Consider the following 23,979-nt stretch of genomic DNA (forward strand, 5'->3'; position numbering starts at 1 on the left):
CCAAATGAATGAGTAAAATCTAAAGGGCAGTTATTACTTGATTCGGGGAAGATGGTGCTGTGTGGCAATGTGGGCCCAGTGCTGTCAGTTCTGATTTTTAGGAAAAAAGAAAATTGGAAATTCAGACTTTTAGGTGCAATGTCATGATGTGTTCATGTGAGCAACTAACTAAATAAAAATTTAAATGTTATGTAGGTCCAAGAAAATGCATGTTTCTACACACCAACTTCAGCGCACAGGAACTGCAGGCTGCATTCCCATCCATCACGTCACTTTCCCTGTGCCAACCTCCCCCCACCCCATTCTTGTCATTGATGCCGACTCATTCCATCCACTCTGTTCCTTTTTACGCGGTTTTCTTCTCAGTCATGTCCATTTGCGCAAACCGGCTCAGTCAGACGATAATGGGCTGTTCGGGTAGCTGTTTGAGTGGCGTTATCGGAAGTGTGTTTGAGGAGGGGGTGGTAGTTTCCCACTTCTCTGCGTTAGCAGATCTCCCTGCTAGTTCCTGCTCCATCCCGGGCCCCCAGTGGAAGGATGTGAGCAACACAGGGAGCTGGAAAGGAAAAACACTCAGAGCCATGACATGAAAAGGAACGGAGGGGTCTTTAGAGAGAGAACCCAGAGTCACAAGACATGCCTGGCTTTGCAGGGGAGGATGAATATTTGGAAGCTTCAGGCTGCATTTCTCTAGACACAGGACTTACACGACAGATACAGTGTTGACATGGAATTCCATGGCGAGAAAGTGACTCCCTCTGTTCATCCTCGGAGTCCAGGAAAAGCCTCTTTTGCTGGCATCTCTTTAGCACAGACAGAGCCAGTTTCTGGCTGGAAGCCTTCAGCAGGCAATGACATCCAGACAGAACTTAATAACTTTGTTTTTATAGCAGTTATTCTTGCATGCCTATTTATGGCAATTATTACTGGTTTTCCCTTCGTGGTACTATCATAAGGTGTTTCTTTAATGCATCAATTTAAATAGGAATGCTTAGTTAACTTATAGAAAAGTATTAATAGAATGCATGGGATATGGACATGGCAAAAAAAAAAATCACAAAGAAGACGGGCAAATGTGTAAAGTTTGGGGAAGTGCTTGGAACAGGGAGAAAGATGTTAGTCTAAGGAAGAACTTTCTAATCAACCCAGTTGTCCAAGGATAGAATAGGCTAGATGCTTCCCTGTCAGGAGGGATGTGCAGGCAGCCTGGACAACCTCTCTAGGAATATGGTGGAGGAAGATTCAGGTGTGAGATGGCTATCACAGGCCATGATTGGCTGTCTCTCATTTCCCTGGGTCCAGGCTTTCCTCCGCTTCTGGCCACAGGAATGCGTTCTGGACATCTGCGGGGGGCCTGTGCTGCAGTACTGCAACCTGGCGAGAGACCTTCAGCTCCAGGCTTTCCCTGAGTTTGTAAGTGGAACTTCTCCTTGCCTCTTTGTCTCTTGAGCAGCTGACAGAGCCTATAAGAATAATCTTTAGACGTCAGGCCCTTTACGTGATTGTCACATCCATAACCACCCTGGGTAGTCAGCAGGGCAGAGATTATTAATAGTGCATTTTACTGATAAAAATAGCCCCAGCCGATGTTTACTGAGCCTGTCTGCCAGGCAATGCGATAAGCCTTTTACATTCTTCACCTCATTTAATCCTCACAACACAGCTTACAGGGTAGATTCTATTAATAGCCCATTCTGCAGATGAGAGCAGAGGCTCAGAGAGGGTGAACGCCCAGGTTACTCAGATAGTCAAAGTGAAGATGGGATCTGAGCCCCCAAATCTATGCTTTGACCACCACTCTTTATAAAATCTTTTGCAAGATCTGTGCACAGTATCGATATTAAGAAATGGCATACTGAATACTTATTCTGTGCCAGGCACTCAGCTAATCTAGTTACCTGCATTGTCCCCATTTTTCAGATGGGCACACTGAGTCCCAGAAAGGATAGATAATATGCTAGAGGTGATGGCTAGTCAGTGAGGGGAGGACTGGAGCCCAGGCCTGCCTATCTGCCTACCTATAGCCCCTTTACCCAGTGCCCACGCTCTGCCATCTCTTTCCTGGACTCCCAAGTTTGTCTCTCCCCACAGAAGCAGAGGCTGGAAGGCCTGGTCTGGCAGCCGCTGTGCAGCCTGGCCAAAGCCCTGGGCGGCCCTCAGAACCTGATCAAGAAGCGTCTGGACAAACTACTGGACTTTGAGCGGCTGGAAGAGAAGCAGTTGGAGGAGGGCAGCATGACCTATGAGGAGAAGGAGGCCTGGCACACGTACCAGGCGCTCAACTCCCTGCTGGTGGCTGAGCTCCCCCAGTTTAACCAGCTGGCCATGCAGTGGCTGGGCCAGATCCTGTGTACATTCGTGGCTCTCCAGAGGGACTTTGCAAAGCAAGCGCTACAGAGGGCAGAGGGCAGTTTGGCCCAGGTAAGGCCTCTGGGACTGGGACAGCTCTGGGGGAGTAGCCAGGCGAGGCCTCGAAGCCCCTTCAGCTCTTTGTCTGCAGGGGCTGTGATGGAGGGTGGACCTTCTGAACAGATCCTCAGGTGCTTAAGAGGAGGCTGTAGGGACCTTGTGGGGATCTCTTGTGCCTGTTCCCTCTCCATTAATGGAGCCGGACCATGAAAACAAGAATAGAACTTGGATTGCAGCCCAGGCTCCAGAACTCAGAAGCAGAGGAAGCTCTGATGGGAAAATGGTAGACCTTGAGGCCATTCCCTGGAGTGGATTAGAAGTTGGCAGAGACAAGGCCCCTTCTTCGTAGTCAGGAGTGAATGTGTCCAGCTGGTGTTCCTGCTACACTCACTGCTTCTAGCAGCCGCCTCCTCGCGAGCACTTACCGTGTACCTGTCTGGAGCATCATCTGTGCATTATATCATTTACTCCTTGAACACCCCTACAGACTAAGTTTTATTATTATCTTTATTCAAAAGGATACTGATGCACAGCCGTTTGCCCAAGGCCACACAGCCAGAAGTGGGATGTGAACCCTGACAGGTCACCTCCAGAGCCCGGGCTCTGGACCAAATGCTCAGCAGCCTGTAAGAGAAGCTGTCTGCTGAAAGCAGAAATAGGTTGCAAAGAGGTTTGGACAAACCTCCCAATGCAAACTTTGATTTTCGAATTTTGAAGATGGGGGTTGAATCCTTAGCTGCTTTCAGGTCTTTCTCTGATGTCAACATCAGAACTGAATGGTCTGTGGGTCCAACCTCGGGAGCAGTTTCAGTACTCCTGATACCACACGTTGTCTCCTTTGCTTCCTGTTCCCCAGCTCGGCTTTCCCATCTATTCCTTTGCATGAAAATTATTCTAAAATTTGCCCCCTTTACTACCTCCCCCACCACCACCCCATAGTCCCACTCTATGCCTGTAGCCCCCACTTGCAGCATGCTACTTCTGAGTGTGACTCTGGTCCCTTTGCACAGACTCCTTCCTTGGTCTGGACACTCCTCCCCATTGTCCCCCAGGCCTTTCACAGTGTCTGTCATGTGGTAGGAACTCCTCAAATATGTGACAGGTGAATGAATCTTTCCGTGAAGCTCTCAGAATTGCCCTCTCCCAGGCGGAAGACCCCATCTCCCATCCTCTGTACTCCAGCAGCCCTTAGGATGTATTGCTGCTAAGCACTTATCAGAGCCAGCCTTCTGCTGGGGTGATGGATGAAGCTGTTTTTCCTCATTAAGAGGGCCTGGGACTATGAGCTTTTCTTCTTTTTGGCCCTCGCAGCATTTAGTACAGAGTTCTGTCTCAGACACTCTTTTTGAATTGAATTAGGCCTGAACCATCTGCCATAAGAAGCATTTCTCTTTCCTGAAGGCAGAGGGTAAATCTGATTAGATGATCTTTTCATTCTCCTCGCGCTCTCTAATTTTCTCTCCAGGGCTACCAGACCCCCTTGTATTTAGGCTGCAATGTGCGGGGCTGGGGAGTGTCTTCAGATGCCAGTAGGGGAGGTCAACTTTATAAAAGCAGAAAGAGAGCATTTCTTGCTTGGTTCTGTAATGTAGAATGTTAGAGCCTGTCAGTGACCGATGCCATCTTCCTTGTCTGTATCCCACGACCCACCCACCTGGATTTGTCCCGCGGAGCTTGGGAAAGTGCTGTGTGGTAGAACCTCAGTCTGTCAGCACAGGGGTGGGGCAGGCTTTAAATGAGAACCAAGAGCAGAAGAGCAGTGAGTTTGGTGCCACGCAGAGAGAACAAGTCTCTGTCAGCTGTGGGGTCTCACTCACTCCTAGATTGTCAGATGAGAGTGCAGGAGATGCCCAACAGGGTCAAAGTGGCTGGACAGTGTTACTCAGAACTCCTGTAGCCAGTTTAGGCATAAAGAACATTGACTTGCACACCTGGGAGGCCATGAGGAGGTCGTGCTAAAGCCTGGCTGCATTCAGTACAAATAACATCGTCAGGGCTCTGACTTTCGCTCCATCCCTGGTGCTGTTTCCCTCTCTGGGACGACCCGATTCTCAGGCAGGCTTTTTCCTGCATGGTGGGAATGGTGGCTCCCAATAGCTCCAAGCGTGAACTTTTACATCTCAGAACCCAAAGGAAGAGTGACCCTCGGATTCCTAGCTGTCACATGCTGAATCTGATGAGGGCATTCCGATTGGCCTTGCTCGAGTCTATTGTCCAGTCCTTGGACTGATCATGGTGGATAGGAGAAGGGAGGCCACAACTGCCAGTTCTGTGGCTAGAGCACCGTGACTGGCAAGTCTCTGGGACTGCCGTAGAAGGTGCTTTCTCAAAGGAAAGTGGGACAGTAGCCAGGCAACAAATGACAGCTGGCCAAGATAAAAAGGCCCATCATGACACATCTGAGGCGAGCATGTGGGCTGCCAGGATCTCCCTGTCCCCTCTCCCTCGAAGAAGGTTGTGATGACAGTGTCTGTTCCCACCCAGCTGCCCCACCACCAGCTCTCTGAGCCAGCCTTCAGGAAGCTGGTGGAGGATGCACTAGGCCAGGCTGGTCACCAGCTTTGCTCCTTTCAAGAGAACTTCAAGAAAGTGCTGCCACCTCCGACCATACAAGTAAGTGTCCCTCCTCCCCTGCAAAGACTGTCCAGTCCTCCACCTGCCAGTGGGGGTGAGGCTCAGTCTCTTATTTCCTCTCTCTTTTCTTTTTCCATTGTCTCCTGTTACCCATGAAACATTCTCCCTCTCCCTTTCTCCTTTCTCTGTGTGAGCTGGGGAGTGGGCGTCAGGTGGGAAGCACACCCCATACACACTCGTCTTTCACGGCCAATAAGCAAAAGAGCAGAACAGAACTCTTGGGTCGAGAATAAGGGAACCCAAGCATTTTAATAGTAAGTAAAATTAGGTCTAATAATGGGCAAGTAGCATTAACATCCGCAAACCTAGAACTTATTCAAATTTTTTACCGTAATTTCCCATTTCCTCACCACCTTCTCACTGAACCTGCTCTCAATACCAGCATTTGGGATGAATAAAAAGTTTGAATAAGGAGTCATTTAAATTCTTTTTTTTTGCTATGGAATTTTTTAAAGGTATAGTTGACATACAACATTATAGTAGTTTTGAGTATATTTGACATTTACATACTTTACAGTATAATTGCCATGATAAGACCATCTGTCACCATATGAAGTTATTATGGTATTATTGAGTATATTCCTTGTGCTGTACATTGTATCCCCATGACTTATTTATTTTTTAACTTGAAGTTTGTATGCTATCGGATCTTTATTTATTTATTTATTTATTTGTTTGTTTGTTTGTTTATTTATTTATCTGTTAGCGCCTACAGCACCTGGTCTTCCTAGGTGGTCTCCCATCCAAGTACTAACCAGGCCCAACCCTGCTTAGCTTCCAAGATCAGACAAGATCGGCGTGTTCAGGGTGGCATGGCTGTAGATGCTATGGAATTTTTAACTGCAAAAGACAGTATTTCAGCTGCATTATAGTTTACAAAACTTTGGCTGGCCAAATCCTTTTCGTAGTAAAGCAGTTTTCTCTAAAATATAAAGAAAGTGTATCTTCCGGTCCACTTGAAGAATATACCCAGGTAGTGCATGTTTTACGAGTAACTAAAGTAGATGAAGGGAGGAGGGCCTCCCAGAGTATGACACACCTGGGTCTGAGAAAACTGAAACTGTGTGTTCAGTCACATGAGAGATGTGAGGTGAAGGGTCAGGAGACCGCCCCAAGCTTCCCCAGCAGAGAAGGGGGCCCAGAGACACAGAGAGACAAGGAGCCCAGAAGAGCTGGGCAGATACAGGCAGCCTTCACACCTGGCCAGAGTGCAGAGAATGTCAAAGACCATCAGAGATGCGTGTCTGCTCCCGGGGCCTCAGCTGTCCCCACTTCCTCCCCCACACTGAGGCTGCCCCAGCCGAGTTCTCAACGGGGGTGTGACATGGGCCCTTCAACTTGAACAGAGGAAGGGTGCAGAAAATGAAGAACGGATCAGCCACTCGAGTGAGTTGGGGAAACTTCTCTCTCATTCTACTTAAAATAACGGTTATCTTATTGGAAAAGCAATCTATGCCGATACTAGAAAAAAGAGAAGACGCGGAAAAACAAAAAGAAGAAACAAATAGGAACATGGGAATCCCAGTGCGCACCATATGCAAATTGGTAGGAAGAGAATAGATCCCACCTCTGCCATCCACCCCTGACAGGACACACGCACATGCACACACACACACACACGCACACGCACACGCACACACCCGTCCTATAAATTCCTGACTTACTTGGCTAAGGCACAGAACCCACGTGAGGTGAGGTGGCCCACAGGACAGTCCTAGTGACAATATCTTTAACGGCCTCCCTCCACTCCACCCCAGTCCCTCCAGGGAGCGCTGCTGTTCTCTGCACAGGTAGGAGCTGCCAGACTCGGGAAAGAAGGCAGATGCTTGCTGTACCGCTGGCTTTTATGCTCATGCTAACACCACCCGTTTGAAATAAAAAGCTGCCCTGTCTCTACACTTCCATTTAGAGGCCTGTTTTGAAACATCAGGTTCTGCTGGTTCCTGATCCTGACTCAGTGAACCCATTGGAGTACGAATAATGGCAGAGTCTGTGTCCAAATGTCCCTGAAAGGCACCTCTGTCTACCTCCCTAAACCCTGCACCTCCCCACCTAGAAATAACTAACTGTGTAGAACATGGTGAATATATATGTGAAGAGAGAGAGAGAGAGAGAGAGAGAGAGAATGTGTAGTAAATCTCTATTCAACATTTTTAGTTTTTTCTTTGTTTTACGAAAAGGGAACTGTCACCCCTGAGTCCCTTCTTGTTGATACTTTTGCTGGAAACAGTGAACGATAAAACACAGGACCTGTCAAAAGATTTTTGGATGAGTTTAAAAGTGCCTCTGGGAGACTCATTCTCCCCAGCTAGATGGCAGTTTCCATGAGGGCAAAGATCTCTCCTGTGTTTCTGCTACACCATTCACAAGGGTTACCGAGCCTTTAAACAGTAGGTGCTTCGTAAATATTTGTGGACTGAAAACTCATGGAGTAAAAGATGGCATTCCCTTCATTCATACATGTGGGAGGGTCTACCTGTGCCTGCCCTGTGCCGGCTGGCTAAGATGCCAGATGAGTAAGGCCTGGTGTCCGCATGAAGCTCACAATCTAACACCTAATGGTATTGAAAGACCTGTGCAAGGCATTTTCCTGAGGGATAACTTAGCTTGGTGCTAGGGGCAGAATCCCGGGCCCAGTTCTGGAGTTCTGTAACTGAGCAATTTCAGAACCTGAATTAGTATTGTAGGAAACCCTTTCAGTGTAGACCTGGGAGGGATTTTAGGGGTTAAATTAGAAGTTTCTTCTGAGATGCCTTTGGATACGAAGACTATGTCTTCCTCATCCAATCCAGCTGTCCAGTAGGGGACTGTTGCCCCCATCGAGGTGGCAGGGGTAGGGCCAGCATCTGCCCAGGACTGCTGGCTCTCACCATGAGGGCAAGCGTTGGCCCAGCTTTGACGTGCTAACTTGAGCACCTGTCTCTGTCCCGCCTCTCCCCAGCCACTCCTTCCAGGAGCTGAACGCCAGGTGCAGGCTCTCCTGAGCAGGTATGGCCCAGAAAAGCTGTACCAGGTGACAAGCAACATCCGCGGGTCTGGGACCCTGGACCTGACACTGCTGCAGGGCCAAGTCGTGGCTCTCCTTCAAAACAAGGACACCAAAGGCAACAGCAGCCGCTGGCTGGTGGACACTGGGGGTACGTGGGACTTTGTCGCCCTCTTGTTCCTTCTGAGAAAACCACCCAGCAGGAGCCAGTGGGGAGACATGGGCAGTGTGGGCCAGAGTCTGGCTGTGAACATCCAGACAGGGAATGAGCACAGGTCAAAATGCAGGGCTTGGGGCACGGGTGGCCTAATGCGGTGCGTGAAATGCCAAAAAGAGGAGTTTGAGTCTTTCACTGTAACATTCATTGTCAAGCACCTACTGTGTGCTGGGTGCTATGCAAGGAAGACAAGGACCCTGCCTGGGGGACCCCACAAACCACTGGGGTGGAAAGACTTCAGCAACTTCAGCGTCACCCTGGAAGATGGAGATACGCAGAGAGGGGATGCTTAGCTCTCGGCTACGTGAACGGATGTCTCACATCCAGATCGAGAGAGGTGTTATCCTGTCCCCTCTGCACTGGTCACACCCTTGCGGTGTGCCGCTCAGGTTTGGGTGCCCCAGTGCAACCAGAGGCAAGTGGCAGCGTGAACCCGGGAGGAGATGGCCCAGCAGAGGACATGTGACAGGCAGGATGAGGGTTACACAGGATTGTTGGGAGGTGACGTAGCTACAGTTTTCCCACTTCAGACAGTTTATTATTATAATTGTTACTTAAGGACCTTAATGTGTATTGGAAAAAATCAAAATTAGTACATAAAACCATGATTTTATTCGTATTGCATAGTGCAAGAAGAATTTTAAAGAAGTGAGCCTGTTAAAAAATTAAGGAAACAGCACAAATTCAGCAGAAATCATGATTCATGTTGAAAAACAGCTGAACGGGGGTTAAAACAAGGCTCCTGGGGTCAAGAGGACTGGGCGTGGCTCCCAGCAATGCCACTTTACTAGCCCTACGACCTTGGAGAGGTCACAGAGCCTCTCAGAGCTCGGAGCTTGGTTGGCTCAGCAGGAAATGGAGACAGCACCGACCAGGGCGCTGTGAAGTCTAGGTAATCAGTGCCAGTCCTTGTGCCTAGGGCGCTCTTGGGCAGTGGTGGCCATTCATAATGACAGCAACCAGAGCGGCACTGGAGGAGTGGTTCCATGAGGAAGAAACTGGGAGCACTTGGAGAAGAGAAAGGCAATTTCTGCCTCCTGGGACAGCAGCCTTGCTCAGGGATGCCACCAGAGGGAAGGGGGCCAGCGGCACCAGCACCGGGAAAGCAGTCTTTATCCCAGTCTGAGGAAACGCTTTTTCTCTCTGTCAGAGCTGTTCAAAGCAGAGTGGGCTGCCTCAAGAGGGAGTGAGCTCCCTGTCTCTGGAGGTGTGCAAGCGGAAGCTAGAGACTGTGAGTGCAGGGTGCGGGGTGGGTTTGTGAGCTTCCTAGGTGAGCTTTTCAAGCCCTCTTTACTGCTAAGAAGCTGTGTTGGAGGCATTGAACATCTATGAATGGTGGTGACCTCCTCTGTCATTAAAGGGGTGGAAAAGGTGGCCCACAGCCAGGTAACATTCTGCATGTCCTGTAGGACATCGAGGATATGTGCCTGCTGGGAGACTGGAGCAGTACCGCGTCGTCCCCGGTGAGGAGAAGCTCAGAGGGCAGGCTGGACCTCATGAGAGCTTCCGACATCTATCTCCAGAACCCACCCCAGTCCCAGTCCCCTCTGTCCCAACCGGGACCCAGGTGAGTCTGGGAGAGGGGTAGGGGCTTGCCTTCCAATGGCCACCTGGAGTGGGGCTCTGATTTTCCTCCTGCCTGGGGGGGCTACCATCCTGTGAGGCCAGGGCCTTGATCAATGGCCACACCAGTGTCCTGGCCGGGGGTGGGTCCTGGAGAAAGGAAGTGCCGATACCTACTACCACGTGTAGTTAGACACAGAAGGCCGCATTTTGTCTGACTCTATTGATACGAAATGTCCGGAAGAGGCAAATGCATAGACATGGAAAATAGATCCGCGGTTGGCAGGGGCTGGGGGCAGGGGCAATGGGAAGTAACTGCTAACTAGTGATGGTTGCACAACCTTGTGAGCACATTGAAAACTACCTGTGTGATTTTGAATAAGTTCCTTGACTTCTCTCAGTCTCAATTCCCTTACCTAAAAAATGGGCCAAATAGTTTTAGAATTGTGAAAGTCAAAGCCACACAAAGTGCTAGAACAGAGCCTATCGCGTTGTAGATGTTAGGGGTGGAGGTAGCAGAAGGAGCCATCGTCTTTAGCACAGAGGCTATGTTTAGCTGGTGACGACTGCCCGGCAAGAGGGACCGAGTTGCTGGGAGGGATGAAGTTAAACAGCTTCTCTGGATTGCATCTGTCTGTCTTCCCACCCTGATCGATTCTGTGTCGCTCCCCATGTGTTTCAGATGGTGGCGGTGTACCCCTTTGTGGCCAGAAGCAGCCATGAAGTGAGTCTGCAGGCAGGCCAGTCTGTGACTGTCCTGGAGGCCCAGGACAAGAAAGGAAACCCGGAATGGAGCCTCGTAGAAGTGAACGGACAGAGGGGATACGTGCCTTCTAGCTTCCTGGCCAGGGCCCCAAGCCCAGCTCCGTGGGGCTGGAGTCTGCCCTCCTAGGGCGCCTTCCTTAGAGCCCATGTTACCAAGGGATGGACAGGCTTGGAGGCTATGACTCTGGGAGGGAGAAAAAGCAACGAGAAGGTGGGGTAGAAAGGGACATCAGGCCAGGGTGGGGTGACAGGCACCCAGAAGGCAGCCAGAAGAGGAGGGTGTGCCCTGGTGTGGATGGGCGTGAAAGGCTCCAGCTGGGACCACTCATGAAGTCGTTCCAACCCGGAGTCACAACACCCTGGATGGCAAGTCAGGGCGATCAGGACTTGCCATAGCTGAAGGCCAGTCTTTCCCGTGCCCCCATGTGCGCCATGGAGAGAGTCACCCAGTGAACGTTACCTGTGTGCTGTGTGGTTGCAGGGAGGGGCGCTGGAGAATCCTCAAACTGCCAGGTCTGACAGCTCACTTTTCTGCGTGTGGCATCAGGAGGCACCACAGCCAGCCAGTCCTCTTTTCTTTCTCCTCTCTGGGAGCTGAGTTATCTTGGGCGGTGAACCCCAGACAGCACCCCCTAGCGGGAGAGCAAGGGCTTGTGGGGCAGAGGAGGGGTTCCCAGGAGACTCTTGCCGGGGCCTGGGAGTGGGTGTGACCAAGTCACAGTTCTGGAATGTGTGTAGGCAAATTCAGAACTGTCCCAGGGAGGAGGGGATTTTTGAGGGTGTGTTAAGTGGGGTGTGTGAGGCTGCTGGCAGCAGTTATACACTGCTACTGTTTTCTTTGGACTAGGGGACAAAGGAGCATGCAAATCACAGAGGAGACTGTGAAGCAGGTGATTACAGGCCTGGTGGGTGGGGGAGACTTGGTCATGGCTTGTTTCTGGAAGAAGGAGAGGCAGGGGAACCCCCAGTAATTTCAGGAGGCCACTGAGGGCCTGGAAGCAACCGTAGACATGATGTCAGTTGGCTGTGGGACCTTAGACATAGGACACAATCTCCGGTCTCCCATCTATAAAGGCAACTAAATTGCCTTTAGTTGCAGGATGTTTGGGGAGTGGTCTCAGCATCAGCATCTCTGCCCACTTTCCATTCCTGCGCCCATGGCAGGCACTGTTCGTCAGCGTGGCGTCCTTTCCCACCAACCCAGCATCTGCCGCAGGAGCCTTCTCAGTACTGCATTCTGGGTAGCCAAACTCTCGAACTTCGTGAGATCAAACCTATTATCATCCCTTTGTAGAACCTGGAAAGGGAAGCCCCTGAAAATGGTTCCTGTTCAAGAAAGACCGACCCACTGGGGCGATTTTGGGTGCGGCCACTGTTGAATCATGATCTCTAGGTTGTCACTAGGTTGGGCTAAGATAAATTACAGGAGTCACAGAAGAGTATAAAGGTGATCCAACATGGTCCTTAATACAAATTTTGGAACCAACCCAAGATACAGTATGTGTAAAAACAGGTGTCAGTTAAGACTTATTTCCAAGAATATCTTTTGTTAATGTAACGATAAGCTCCAGTTTTTAGAGGGCATTTAAGAAACATATACAGATCAGTGTCAGCCTGTAACTCACCTCCTTTGGGCTTGTGAAAGCGTGAAGACTACATAATGCAGGAGAAACTCAGTCCCCATAACCCCTTTCCCAGCCCCAAATTCACTTTAAAAGATGCTCTTGACTCGTTTTCCTTTCTCTTTCGCGCTCAGATTTCTGATACAAACAGGAAGCATAGGAGAGCAGATAATAAAATGAGAAATCCATTTGTGGTTCCACAACACTCACTGAGAGTCTGCTGTGTGCTAGAACCTTAGCTCGGGGCTTCTTAACGTGGCTACCAGTTGTAGTCACCTGGGCAGCTTTCCACTATGACTGACACCAGGACCCCACCTGGAGATTCTGATGTAATTGGTTTGGGGTGCGGCCCAGGCCTCCGGAACTCAGGTGCTTACTGTGTGGCCAGGGTTGGAGACCTCTACCCTAGATACCCAGTGGTGGATGAGAGAGACCTGGGGTCAGAAATGACCACAAGCTATAAGCTAGGACATGCCCCATCCGAGTTTTGTACTAGCTCTGATGTTTGGAACAGGCAGCTCTAGAGGTGGTTTGAAATAGGACAGCCTGTTCTGTCAGGTCCCAGAATGTATATTTATAAGTGCCATTAAAAGGGACCCGAACAAAACTGGATGTTTTGTAGGCATAAGGGAGAAAACTGAAATACACTTGGAACCAAATCTATCTCGTGAAGGGAAAATAAAGTATTCAGTAGCACATGGGTTGCAGTTTCTCGTGGATGAGATTAAAAGTCACTGAAGGGTGAGAAAATGCATATTGAGAAGATGAAGAATGGCCTGTATTTTCTCCAGGGGACTCTGTATAATGTGCCTTTCCCCACCAAAATGCCTAGAACCGTTGTATTGTGTCTTGTTTATTTCACTGTTGGGCTGTCACATATTGAACTTGCTAAGGTGTTTGCCTATAAACCCAACAAGACTTCTAGGAGTTGAAGACTGATTCACAGGGGTGCCTCTTGCTCCCTGCAGCGGAGTGAGACCTCTTTAAGCTTTTGGGCCCCAGCCCAGTTTTGGACATGAGGACAAGATTACAATATCAAAGGAAAGATGAGTGAATTCTCGGTTAATACAATGAGATCTAGCTTGGTGAATAACTGATGTGAACTACTGGGAATAAAGAACTTCAAAGGTGAAAATGTCTCTGGAATTTGTGTGCTCTATCCATTGGATAGTCAGTTACCCCAGTGTGACATTTGTTTGCTGGACACTTGCTGTACATAAAAATGGTACCTCATTCATCCACGTGTTTATTTAAGAAGTATCTACAACACACCTTTGATGCCTCCGGGAGTTGACCTTAGGTCACAGCAAGAAACCATACAGATGTGGTGGTGGGGCTATGCTTTCCTCCCTAAGCCCACAGTCTGGCGAGAGAAGCAAGTCAAGAGTCAGTCAAATGCAGCATTAAGTGTTAGGATAGGGCAATAACAGGTGCCACTGGAGCCCAGGGGTGGGGCCAGCCCCTACTTGGATGTGGTGGCTAATGAAGGCTTTCTGAAAGAAGTGACATCCAAGCTGAGGCCCGATGAGGAACTAGGGTTACGAGAAGTTGGGAGACAGGGCGTGTGCAGAGGCCCAGAGGTAAGAGCGAGTATGGGAATTGAAATGCTGTAGAGCTAAAACACAGGGTATGGGTAGAGGTGGTGGGTGCAGTGAGAGATGGTTTAGGTCAACATGGTAAGGAGCTTTGGGTTTTATTCTAAGGGCAGTGAGGGTGGGGCACTAAGAGGTTTGAAGCGGAGGAGTGACACATCCAGGGTTTCTATTTTAGGATGCAAGCTCTCGTTCACCCCAGACTCTCCCTAAGCATCCGTCTTGTGCCTCAAGTTCTATACATATTGCTCAGATAAACATCCCAGAGGGGATGGGAACACAGAGGCCCAGTTTCTGAGGAACCTCCCAGCCAGCTGGAGAGGCAAGACATGCAAGCATCAGGCAGTTACTTGGCACTCCAGGGCAGGAGACAAGGGGGAGATTTGGTGGGAGCAGGGGACGGGGGCTGAGGTGGTTAAGGAGCCTTCCTGGAGGAGGTGGGGCAGGTGCTGGGCCATGCAGGACAAATAAGATTGAAGAAAGCAAAAGGGGAAAGAGAGGCCTTTGCAGGCCTGGGGAGGTAGTGTGGTGCTGTGAAAAGTGCCTGGAACTTATTTGGCCTTAGAAAACCCGAGTTCAAGGCCTACTTGACCATAGGCAAGTAGCAAATGCTCTTATGATTTCTGCATATGACAAAGTTTGATGAGGGTCCCCAGCCTCCCCTGTCCTTCCCACTCAGCCCCTGAAGTACTCACTGTACAGTTCTGGCTTATCTCGAGTCCCTGGCTCCCTCTTCCAGGACCCAACTTCCAGTGTAGAAGAGTCATTTTAGGGCCTGTTAAGGCAAGGAGGAGACTGAAATGCCTTGGACTGGTGTTAAGGAGAGAAAGAGCTGATTTCCCCTCCTGGCACATCACCAGGAGCTAGGATCCCGAACAATCCATTCACTTAACCTTTCTCATCTGTTTTTTATCTGTAATTTCTGAACTTATCTTTCCATTTTTTCTCATCTGTAAAGTGGGTACAATTCCTGTCCTCACAGGATGGCCGAGAGGAGTAAATGACAGTGCATGTGGTCCTGGACCACATCAGGAGCATCACCAACGGGCAGTGAGGGAACATGTGAACTATGGCCATCAGGTGGCAGCAGAGCTCCACTGGCCAGCTGAGGGAGGGCTGGGAGGCGCTGTGGAGTCAAATAAATGCCCATTGGCGCTGGGCAAGTGGTACAAATGAGAGGAAGAGCCAGGTGAAGGACATTAGGGAGTGGTGGGGACTGTGTTGGACCCAAGCATACATACTCAGTCTGAAGGAGCAACTTCTTGGCTCCCATCTACGTTGCCACATCAGAATCAGGGCTCAGTGGGGCCAGACATTCTGATTTTTCAAGAGAAGCCAGAAACCAGGGTTTTGTTTGTTTGTTTGTTTTAACCTTTTGATGTGAAGTATTCTGTGCGGAGATTGTGTGGGTCTCAAAAACCCATTCTTGCATCTTCTGCCTGAGTGTGGGTTGACGATCCTGGGGGGGATGGGAGGGCAGTGAGCCCCAGGTCAGGAGGATGGGAAGTGGGGGTGAGGCGTCTAGGGAAAAGGCTGCTTGTCTTGATTCTGGGGTCTCAGGGCTTCTGGGCGTGTCAGCAGAGCCTCTGGCCTGAAAAAAGAACTGGTGTGTTAATAACAACCACCGTACCTTCAATTCGCTACTCCCAGGACGGTTGGAGGTTTACGTGATAGCATCCACTTTATAGGATTAATCCAGAACCTGGCGCATAGGAAGCTCTCAAGAACTGCAAATTAAAAAACCAAATACAAAGCTCGACAGTAGCCAGCCACGGTGGACCTCATTCTGCAGGCATTTCACCAGATGCGCTGGTGTTGCCGTCGGGATTGAGGTCTTTGTCTCTACCACGCGGCAAGACTGAGGTTGGGGACACAGATCCAGCTGTCAGTCCTAGAAGAGGGTCAAGTCAAGTGACAGAGTTGTGAGGCTGGGAGGCAGCGACCCCCGGGCACACTCTCCAGGGATGTGGGGGAGGCGGCAGATGTCCAGCAGACAGTCAGAGCCCCAAGGGGGCAATTGAGGACAGGATAGAGATATAGGCCAGCTCACTGAGTGGGCAGTGGGGTTCCAGTCTTTGGGTTGAGGTTCAAGTATCAGGTCCTGGGGACTCCAGGATGAGGCTCCCTAAAGATATGCAGATCATGGCAGGAGGCAGGATCGAGAGCTGGGCACAAGCTTAGGGTCCAGCTTTGAGCACAGGGGACTTTGTATTGAACCCTAGGGACTGCTTGAAACCGTCCTATCTGAGGACAGGATTGGACCGAGGGAGCAAGTTGGGTTGGACCTGGGAGCAGTTCTGGGAAAGAGGCAGGGGAGGTCAGGAGCCCAGACTTCACAATGCCAGTGCCTGAGTTCAAATCCTGACTTCACACTTACCAGCTGTGTAACCTCTGAACGAGTTACTTCATCTCTCTAAAACCTCACTTTCCTCTTTGTGGGTAAACCCAGGAAATAGCCTTACCTCGAAGTGTTGTTGGGATGTTGAAATGGGATAAGGCATGGAAGCGTTTGGTACTGTATCTGGGACATATGAGTGCTTGATCGTACAAGCCCATACTACTGCCTCCCACTCCCTCGGCGGTATCCTTCCAAACTGCAGGCAGGGATCCCATGCCCGAATTTTCTCTTCTCTGGGCTGACACTCCCCTGTGCCTTCAAACTCTCCTCTCATGTCTGTGCTTCTGACCCTTCACCACTTCAGACTCTGAAAAATAGGTTCAAGAGTCTGCGTGATCTCTTTCAAAACTGAAAACTAGTGGATGTCATAAGAGGCCAAAGGTTGCTCCCCTGACAACGTAGCTGTGACCATGTCCTCAGATGCTCTCCGGTGATTAGAGTCAGCCATCTTGAATTACTTTATTCTCTCAAGAAGCTTCTTCGCCAGCCCACAGCTCATTTGTAGATAGTCTTCTGGTAGGGCCAGTGCTTGTGAGTCTACCTTCCCCCTACCTTTATTTTATTTTTTTTCAAATTTCTAAATGTTTTTTTTTTAATTTATTTATTTAAATTAGTTTCAAGTATACAATACATTGGGTAGACATCTATATAGTTCATAAAATGATCCCTCCAATTGCTCCCTCCCTCCCCTGGCCCTCCACCTAGCCATGACATTAATATTAACTGCGTTGCCTCTGCTGTGCTCCCCATCCCCATGACCAACTATCAACTGCGAATTTGTACTTCTTTAACCCTTCACCCCATTCTCTCAGCCTCCCAACCCCTCTCTCCTCTGTCTGTCACCAAATTGTCCACTATAATCAAATTTCGAAATGTTTTTATCACAAATTCTTTTTCATCTCCTCTCTTCCAGCCAAAAAAAAAAAAAAAAAGAAGCCATAGGTCAGAATGGCAACTACGTAATTAAAAAACAAATACAACGCACGCACAAAAACTAGTGGAAAAATTTCAACACTCATCCTCTTCCCCTTGACACCACTCTCCTGGCCACCTCCCAGGCCAGAGGTTCCAAGGTATGGCACTTTCCTTAGGGGCCATGTGTCCCCACTCCCGCCTAGAGAATCAGAGCTACCAGCTAAAAACAGTTGGTCCAGATTTCCTCTTCATAGCTTGTATTGTGACAATAATGTGCTCTGTTTTTTTTTTTTAAGGTATTGCTGCATGCATGTAATACATTATTTTTAATAGAGTTGAATATGGAATTTGGATTATAGCCCTCTCCCTTGAGAGTCTGTCATGCTCCTTTGCCTCCTATAAGGGACAGTGCCAACAAATACCTAACCTGCAACTGCAACCCCAAAGCCACTCTTCCCCTCTCAGTAAATGCTGCCATCATCCATTCAGCTGTTCATGCCAAAAACTTGGGATTCGCCCCGATTCCTCTCTTCCTCTCTGCCCTTCACATTTAATTCTTCGGCGAGGCCTCTAAAATCTTTCCCAGATTGGTTCACTTCTCCCATTTCCACAGCCTCCGCTCAGGCAGAGCGGCATCGTCCCTCACCTGGTCCCCTGCAGGTGCCTCCTGATAGTCTCTAGGTTTCTGCTTTTGTCCTTCGCCCTCAGCCTACTCTCCATAGAGAAGAATGAGTCTTTGAAAGAAGGAAATTAGAGGCTGTCACGCCTCTGCTCAAAACCGAACAAAACCCAAGCTCCTTGCTCTGACCAAAAAAGCCCTGCTTGATGGGCCTCCTGCCTCCCTCTCGCTGCTCCCTCTGCCTTCATCACCGTGCTACGACTTTCTCACTGTATTCGTTTGCTCCCTTTCCATCCCTCAGTGACTCTAAGCTCATTCCCGACCCGGGGCCTTTGCACTGGCCCTTCCCTTCCCTGGGATGCTCTTCTCCCAGGTCTGCTCAAGGCTGGCTTCTCGCCACGCAGGTCAACTCTTCGGTGATGCCTTCACTGGCCACTGCATCTGGGAAGCCTCCCACCGTCCCCACCCTGTCCCCCATCCCTCATTCATGCATCCTCCTATCTTACTGTGGTTATAGATTCCCTCTCTATTCTTGTTTATATAGATATCACTCCTTGTTACATTCTTGTTTGTTTGTTGTCTGATTTCCCCATTAGAAAGGAAGGTCCTCAAAGGTGGGCATTTTATCCATCTTATTTAATGCTAAATTCAAATATGCTTTAGGATGGCCCAAATGGAACATGCTTATACTGAAAAATCACTGATGATTTACCTGAAATCTAAATTTAACTAATTGCCCTGTGATTTAGCTGGTGATCCTACTTGAAGCTCACGGTCCCACGTCTCAGCTCATTCCTCCCTTCCCTCTGACGCACACATCAGATTTGTTCACCTCTCAGCCTTGTGGGCCTTTCAGCTGCAGCAGTCCCTTGCAGAATAAAAGGGATCCCAACTCCTTGTTTGAATGTTGTGGGGTTTTGAACAGAAAAAAATATATATACTGTTCCTTCCACACGAAGTGTTCTAGGCAATAGAGGCCTTTCTTGCTGGCGAAGGGAGGAGGGAGAGTCAGGGCCTCAGCTCCGTTTCAGGATGGCCTCGGTTGGCTCAGACTGACTAATAAAGTGTGAAATTGACTTCATCCTCTGCCACGTCTCCCAGCCAGTGTGTCCCTGTAGCACTCCCTCTGCTTCAGCTGATGCAAGTGCTGTCGCCGTCCCCTCTGTCACTGGCAGACAGGCGGGTCATCAACGCCCACGCAGCCCAAGGGCCCAGCAATCTGCAGAGCCCGTGAAGCTGTTTGGCCTCAGGCCAGGATGGGCTTTCAAAGCCAGAAGCATCCGATGTGGCATGTCTGATACACCTTCTAAGTCAGCCACTGGCCCCTCCTGTCTCTGTCCACTCCTCTGGCACTGGCTACTAAGGCAGGGGCAGGGGCAGGGACCGGAGTGGGGACAGCATTAGGTGAGCTCTATGAGACTGGCCGCCACCACCACCACTCTGCTCATGCACCAAATGCAGGGTTGGAGAATCAGAACAAAAGGGACCTCGGAGAGCAATAAAATCAGGGCGCTCAGGGGAGCCCTTGGACTCCTTCAGGGTTGCTTGGGGGATGATGGAAGCTCCCAGACCCCTCCATCTACCAGCACAGGGCCCTTTTGAGATCTATTTTATTTGCTCCTGTTTAAGATTTTTTTATTTTTTATTTTTTATTTTTTTTTTAGGAAGAAAGGGATTCCATGGCTCCAGTAGGTCCTGAAACCAGTGATCTATCCAGCAGTCTTTCTCCACTGTGTCTGTGTATCAAAATCAACTGGGTGACTTGGTAAGAGATAGGAATTCTGAGCCCTGTAGGGTGTTTGCCTGCTCAGCATCCACTTCCTCTTCCCCCAAGGAATGGCCTCTGTGTTCTCTTACAGAGTCCTCCCTGCCCTACACACAACCCCTGTGGTTTGAGCAAAGACTCTGCTCACTAAGTTTCCAGAGGCGAGAATGTTTCTCAGGCTGGGCCAGTCATGGGCAGAATAATCAGTCCAGGGCGAAAGCTCGCCAGAGCGGCAGCCCCAGAATCTTGGCAGAGCTCTATGGGAAGAGATGCTCTCTTTATCGGAGGCTCTAGGCTGGTAGTTCTCAATTTGGAACTGCTGGTTAAGAATAGAGCCAACACAGAGACAAACCATAACCAGAAATTAGAGACAGACACTCATTCACCCACTTTCTGACATGTTATGAGCACCTGGATCCAGCTATGTCTTAAGCTTATCCCTCTGAGCTATTCAGATATGTGAGCCAATAAATTGCTCTTTTTTTTTGGTGGTGGTGGGGCTTCAGCCAGTTTGAATTGGGGTTCTGCCACTTGCAATTGAGAGAGTCCTGATTAATCCACAGACCCCATCTCAGATCTATCAACACCGTGATCTCCATGGATTGAGTCCAGGAATCTGGACTTTTCAAAAAGCTTCCGAAGGAATTCTGATAAAATGTCATCACTTTATAAGGCATTGTTGGGTTGTATTTGAGATCCTGGTCCAATGTCACACAGATAAAAATGATCTTTCCATTAATGGCCATTATAACTATATGTTAGAACCCTACATGTGGTCTCAATTCTCACAGGTTGTTCAAGTGCAGGTTACTCTTCCATTTTAGAGATGAAAATACTGAGGCCTAGAGAGGTGAATTAATGTGTCCAAGGGCATGGACCTAGGAGTATGAGTCTCTGAAGCTGGTCCTCTGTTCACCATATTACACTTCCCAGGATGGTGGTGCGCCTTGCCGAGGGCCTCAATAGCTGGTGTTGAAAATGTCCTCTCTCTTTAGACTCTCTCTCAATCAGTAAAGCCTATTTGAGTCACTTAGTGTACTATGGCTATGATAAAACAGGATGCTAGTACAATTGGCTTAAACAAAAAGGGAAATTTATCACACTACACTCTAAGAGGTCCCAATGTAGGACGGCTCCAGGGTTGATTAATCCAGTGTCTCGATGTCATAAGGCCTCGGGTTCTTTCCATTTTTCTGCTCTGTCCTCTTCAGTGGTCAGCCAACCTTCAGGGAGGCTCTCCTCTTGGTTATAACATAGATGCTGCACTTCCAGACACAACAATGTCCAGCATAAGGTTTTGGTCTGTTTATTCCTCTGTGTTTCTTTATCAGTGAAGAAAATGGTTCTGGAAAGCAACCGTGCTTCCCCGCCCCGCATATCATTGGTCAGAGTCGCATCCCATGTTCATACCTAGTCCAGTCATTGGCGAGAGTGGTTGAGCATCACCATGGGGCTTTGACCAATCATGGTTCACCCCTAGGCTGGGCTGAGTGGACACCTGAATACAGTACAGGGCTCTCCAGGAAGGAAGGAGGGGGATAAAAGGTGCTGGGTAGTATTTGCGCGCAATTCCTCTCCTGCCCCCTGGGGCTCCCCCCCTGATTCTGAGGCCAGGCTCCAGAGGCATCTCTGTTTTCATAAGTCATGATCCTTGCCAGGAGGTCAAAGTTCAAATTCCTCTCTGTAGCTCCCTTGCCTTTTCTTCCAGTCCTCGCCCACAGCCAGTGGGGCGTTCTGAAAGAATGCGGGACTTTCCCTCCAGCACCCAGAGGTGCTCTTCCTGGCTTGACTTCCTTTACTACCAGTTCACTGGGGTGCTAGGAAGACTGACACGGCTTGTGTGGTAGTGAGCACGTGCTGTTGCTTGCCCATCACCTGGTTTTCCTGCTCCTAATTACAGAATGCACATTTCCCTTAGAGACTCACCCTTTCTCACTCTCAAGCGCCGTGGTATAAGTGAAGAGGAATTTTCCATTGAAATGGCTAACCTTGTAATCAGCTCTTTGTTCTGCTTCTGTAGACATGCTTGCTGCATAGGCTGGAGGGCAGGGAGATCTCAGAACAACTGAAGACTTACCCTTCCTTTTGCTTGTTCTGTCTAGATTAACAGATGTATTATTGCCTTTGTTTGTTGAGCCCTATAAAAAGTAAGGTTACCCCTGAGCTCGGGGCCCAGAGCTTCAGAGTGCTAGCTCTTCTGAGGCCACTGGCATAATAAACCTGAATTTTCCAACTCTCTGAGTGGTGCTTGGTTTCTTGCCAGTCTGATTTTTCTGCAACATAAGCAACACTGGCTCTTATGGTACCCCCAATCTTAGGAAGTCTCTTCCCCTGCATCCTGGGGCATGTGACTTAGGTCTATTCAGTTACTGTGTTCAATGGCTCTTGCCATAGGACTTGGCTTGGGGTAGATAAATCTCTTTTCCATCATTAATTTTGTAACTTTGGGAAGGTCATTTAATCTATATGTGCCTCAGTTTCTTCTTCAGTAGAATGGGAATAATAATTGTCTTCACAGAACCCCAGTCTGTTCTATGAGAGCCAATCCTGGGCCTTGGGCTCAAACTCTTGGAGGAGAGAAATTCGATTTCTGCTAACGTTGTTGAACTACAAGCTTTGAGTCTGGAGCTTTCAGCAACCATTTTGTAACTTCCAAGGGGAAAGCTGGTCTGAGAATGAAGCTAACACAGAGCTGAGAAACCGAGACAGAGAGACTAAGCTGCTGTATCCAACTGGGCCTGATGCCAAACAACCCTGTACATCTCAGTCACATGAACCAATAAACTTTCCTTTCTTGGTCAACTGGTCTGAGTTGGCATTCTGCCCCTTGCACTGAAAAACAGCTAATATAGCATGTGTTTTTGAAAAAGTTGAACTGTGCTCTCCTTTGGCTGAGTTGTATATGTGTAAAGGGGAGTAACTAACGAGAGATAAGATTGGGAAATTAGGCTGCGGATACATGGCAGGGGGCCTTGAAGACTGAGATGGACCATCCTGTCTCTAAAACCAGGGGGAATGCAGGGGCTCCTGAGGCCAGGTGATTCCAGGAGTTGCCAAACAGGCTGAACTTTGCCCCCAGGGATCAGGTTAATGTTTTTGTAGCTGCCGATAAAGTAGAAATCTTGACCTGAGGCAGGATTGACCCTCCAGGCATGCTTTCACCAGGGGAGAGTTGGGTGAGTTCTGTGTAATTGGAAGACAGGAACTATTGGCATTTATCAATTGCTCCTGTTGGCCAGGGATAATAAGGGTGGGGAGAAACCCAGTGCAATTGATGGGAAGGTCTTGGGATATCAACAAATGTGTCCTCATCCCTCTTGAATTGCCCAGAATAGGACAGGAGCAGTAGTGGGAAGAACATCACCTCCCTTCTCCTACAAGACCTACTTCTATTAATGTAGTCTGAGATTACACTCGCTTTGGTGGCAGCCCATTATGCTTTGTATTTAAACCATGTCATACATGTTGCTACTATGTCATGTCTCCCCAGTCACCCTAATTCTTCAAAGCCCTCTCCCACCTTGGGAAAAATGACTCTATGTTCAACTCCTTTTTTAGAGACCATGAGTCAAAATCTTGTCCTCTTCAGAAGGTGGAGTGGTCAAGGAGGAGATAAGAAACCAGCTCTCATTCTTTTTTATTTTTCAATATCAGCAAACAAAACAAAACAAAACAAACACATATTGATATCTTTGTAAAGTAACTGGACACACTTAGGTTTATGTCTCCAAACCATCGTCTATACACTTGGTGCATTTGTTCCTGACAGAGCCTCTGGGAATCCAGTTCTGTTCCTCCCCGGTGACCCTGTCCACCTGCACATGCTCCGTGCATTCCACTGTCTTGTAAAAGAGGTCTTCACTTGTGTGTCTAATAGGGACGAAGCCACTATTCTTTCTGATTTTGTTTTCAACCAAATCCAAAACACACGATACAAGCTTAATTCTTCATATATATGATCTCATTTTTAAAATTTAAATAATACTATGTACAGACATCGATCCTGCTGCTCTACAAATATTAACTCATTTAATCCTCAAAACAACCCACAGTAACAATTGTTATTCCCATTTTACAGAAGAAGAAATTGTAGATTTTGTAGATTAGGTGACCTTTCCAAAGTCACAGAATGAGCGACAGAGCAGAGATTTGAACCCAGGTAGTTTGTACTCTTAAACCTATGCTAAGGATAGGCAAACTTTTTCTATAAAAGGCCAGCGGTATTTTAGATATTTGAGTGCCATACATAGTCTCTGTCCTAAGTCCTCAGGTCTGTCATTGGAGTACAAAAGCACTCATAGACAATACGTAAATGAATGGACATGACTATGTGTGAATAAAACTTTATTTAGAGACACTAAGATTTGAATTTTGCATCATCTTCAATGTCATAAAATATTGCTCTTCTTTGGATTCTCACCACTCCCCCCACTCCCAACCATTTAGAAATATAAACTCCTTTCTTTGCTTGCAGGTCACATAAAAACAGGTGGT

The 23,979-nt window shown here is 48.6% G+C and overlaps 1 protein-coding gene and 1 pseudogene across 6 annotated transcripts in view; one reads left to right on the plus strand and one right to left on the minus strand.

Moving 5' to 3' along the window:
• ARHGEF37 (Rho guanine nucleotide exchange factor 37) overlaps positions 1-13,331 on the plus strand; it is a 36,142-nt gene extending 22,811 nt beyond the window's left edge. For 5 of the 6 annotated variants that reach the window (XM_039836513.1, XM_039836511.1, XM_039836515.1 and 2 more), the window contains 6 exons: positions 1,303-1,413; positions 2,092-2,421; positions 4,894-5,022; positions 7,985-8,180; positions 9,656-9,813; positions 10,492-13,331. In XM_039836513.1, the coding sequence (XP_039692447.1) occupies positions 1,303-1,413; positions 2,092-2,421; positions 4,894-5,022; positions 7,985-8,180; positions 9,656-9,813; positions 10,492-10,701 (1,134 nt within the window). In that variant the 3' untranslated portion in view covers positions 10,702-13,331. The remainder of the gene's footprint in view (positions 1-1,302; positions 1,414-2,091; positions 2,422-4,893; positions 5,023-7,984; positions 8,181-9,655; positions 9,814-10,491) is intronic. The other variant, XM_039836516.1, reaches the window with a different exon arrangement.
• On the minus strand, positions 5,750-5,867 carry LOC120581682 (uncharacterized; annotated as a pseudogene).
• Positions 13,332-23,979: the final 10,648 nt, after the last annotated feature.

The sequence above is a fragment of the Pteropus medius genome, unplaced genomic scaffold (assembly GCF_902729225.1).
Source record: "Pteropus medius unplaced genomic scaffold, Ma_sr-lr_union100, whole genome shotgun sequence".
Classification (NCBI taxonomy): domain Eukaryota; kingdom Metazoa; phylum Chordata; class Mammalia; order Chiroptera; family Pteropodidae; genus Pteropus; species Pteropus medius.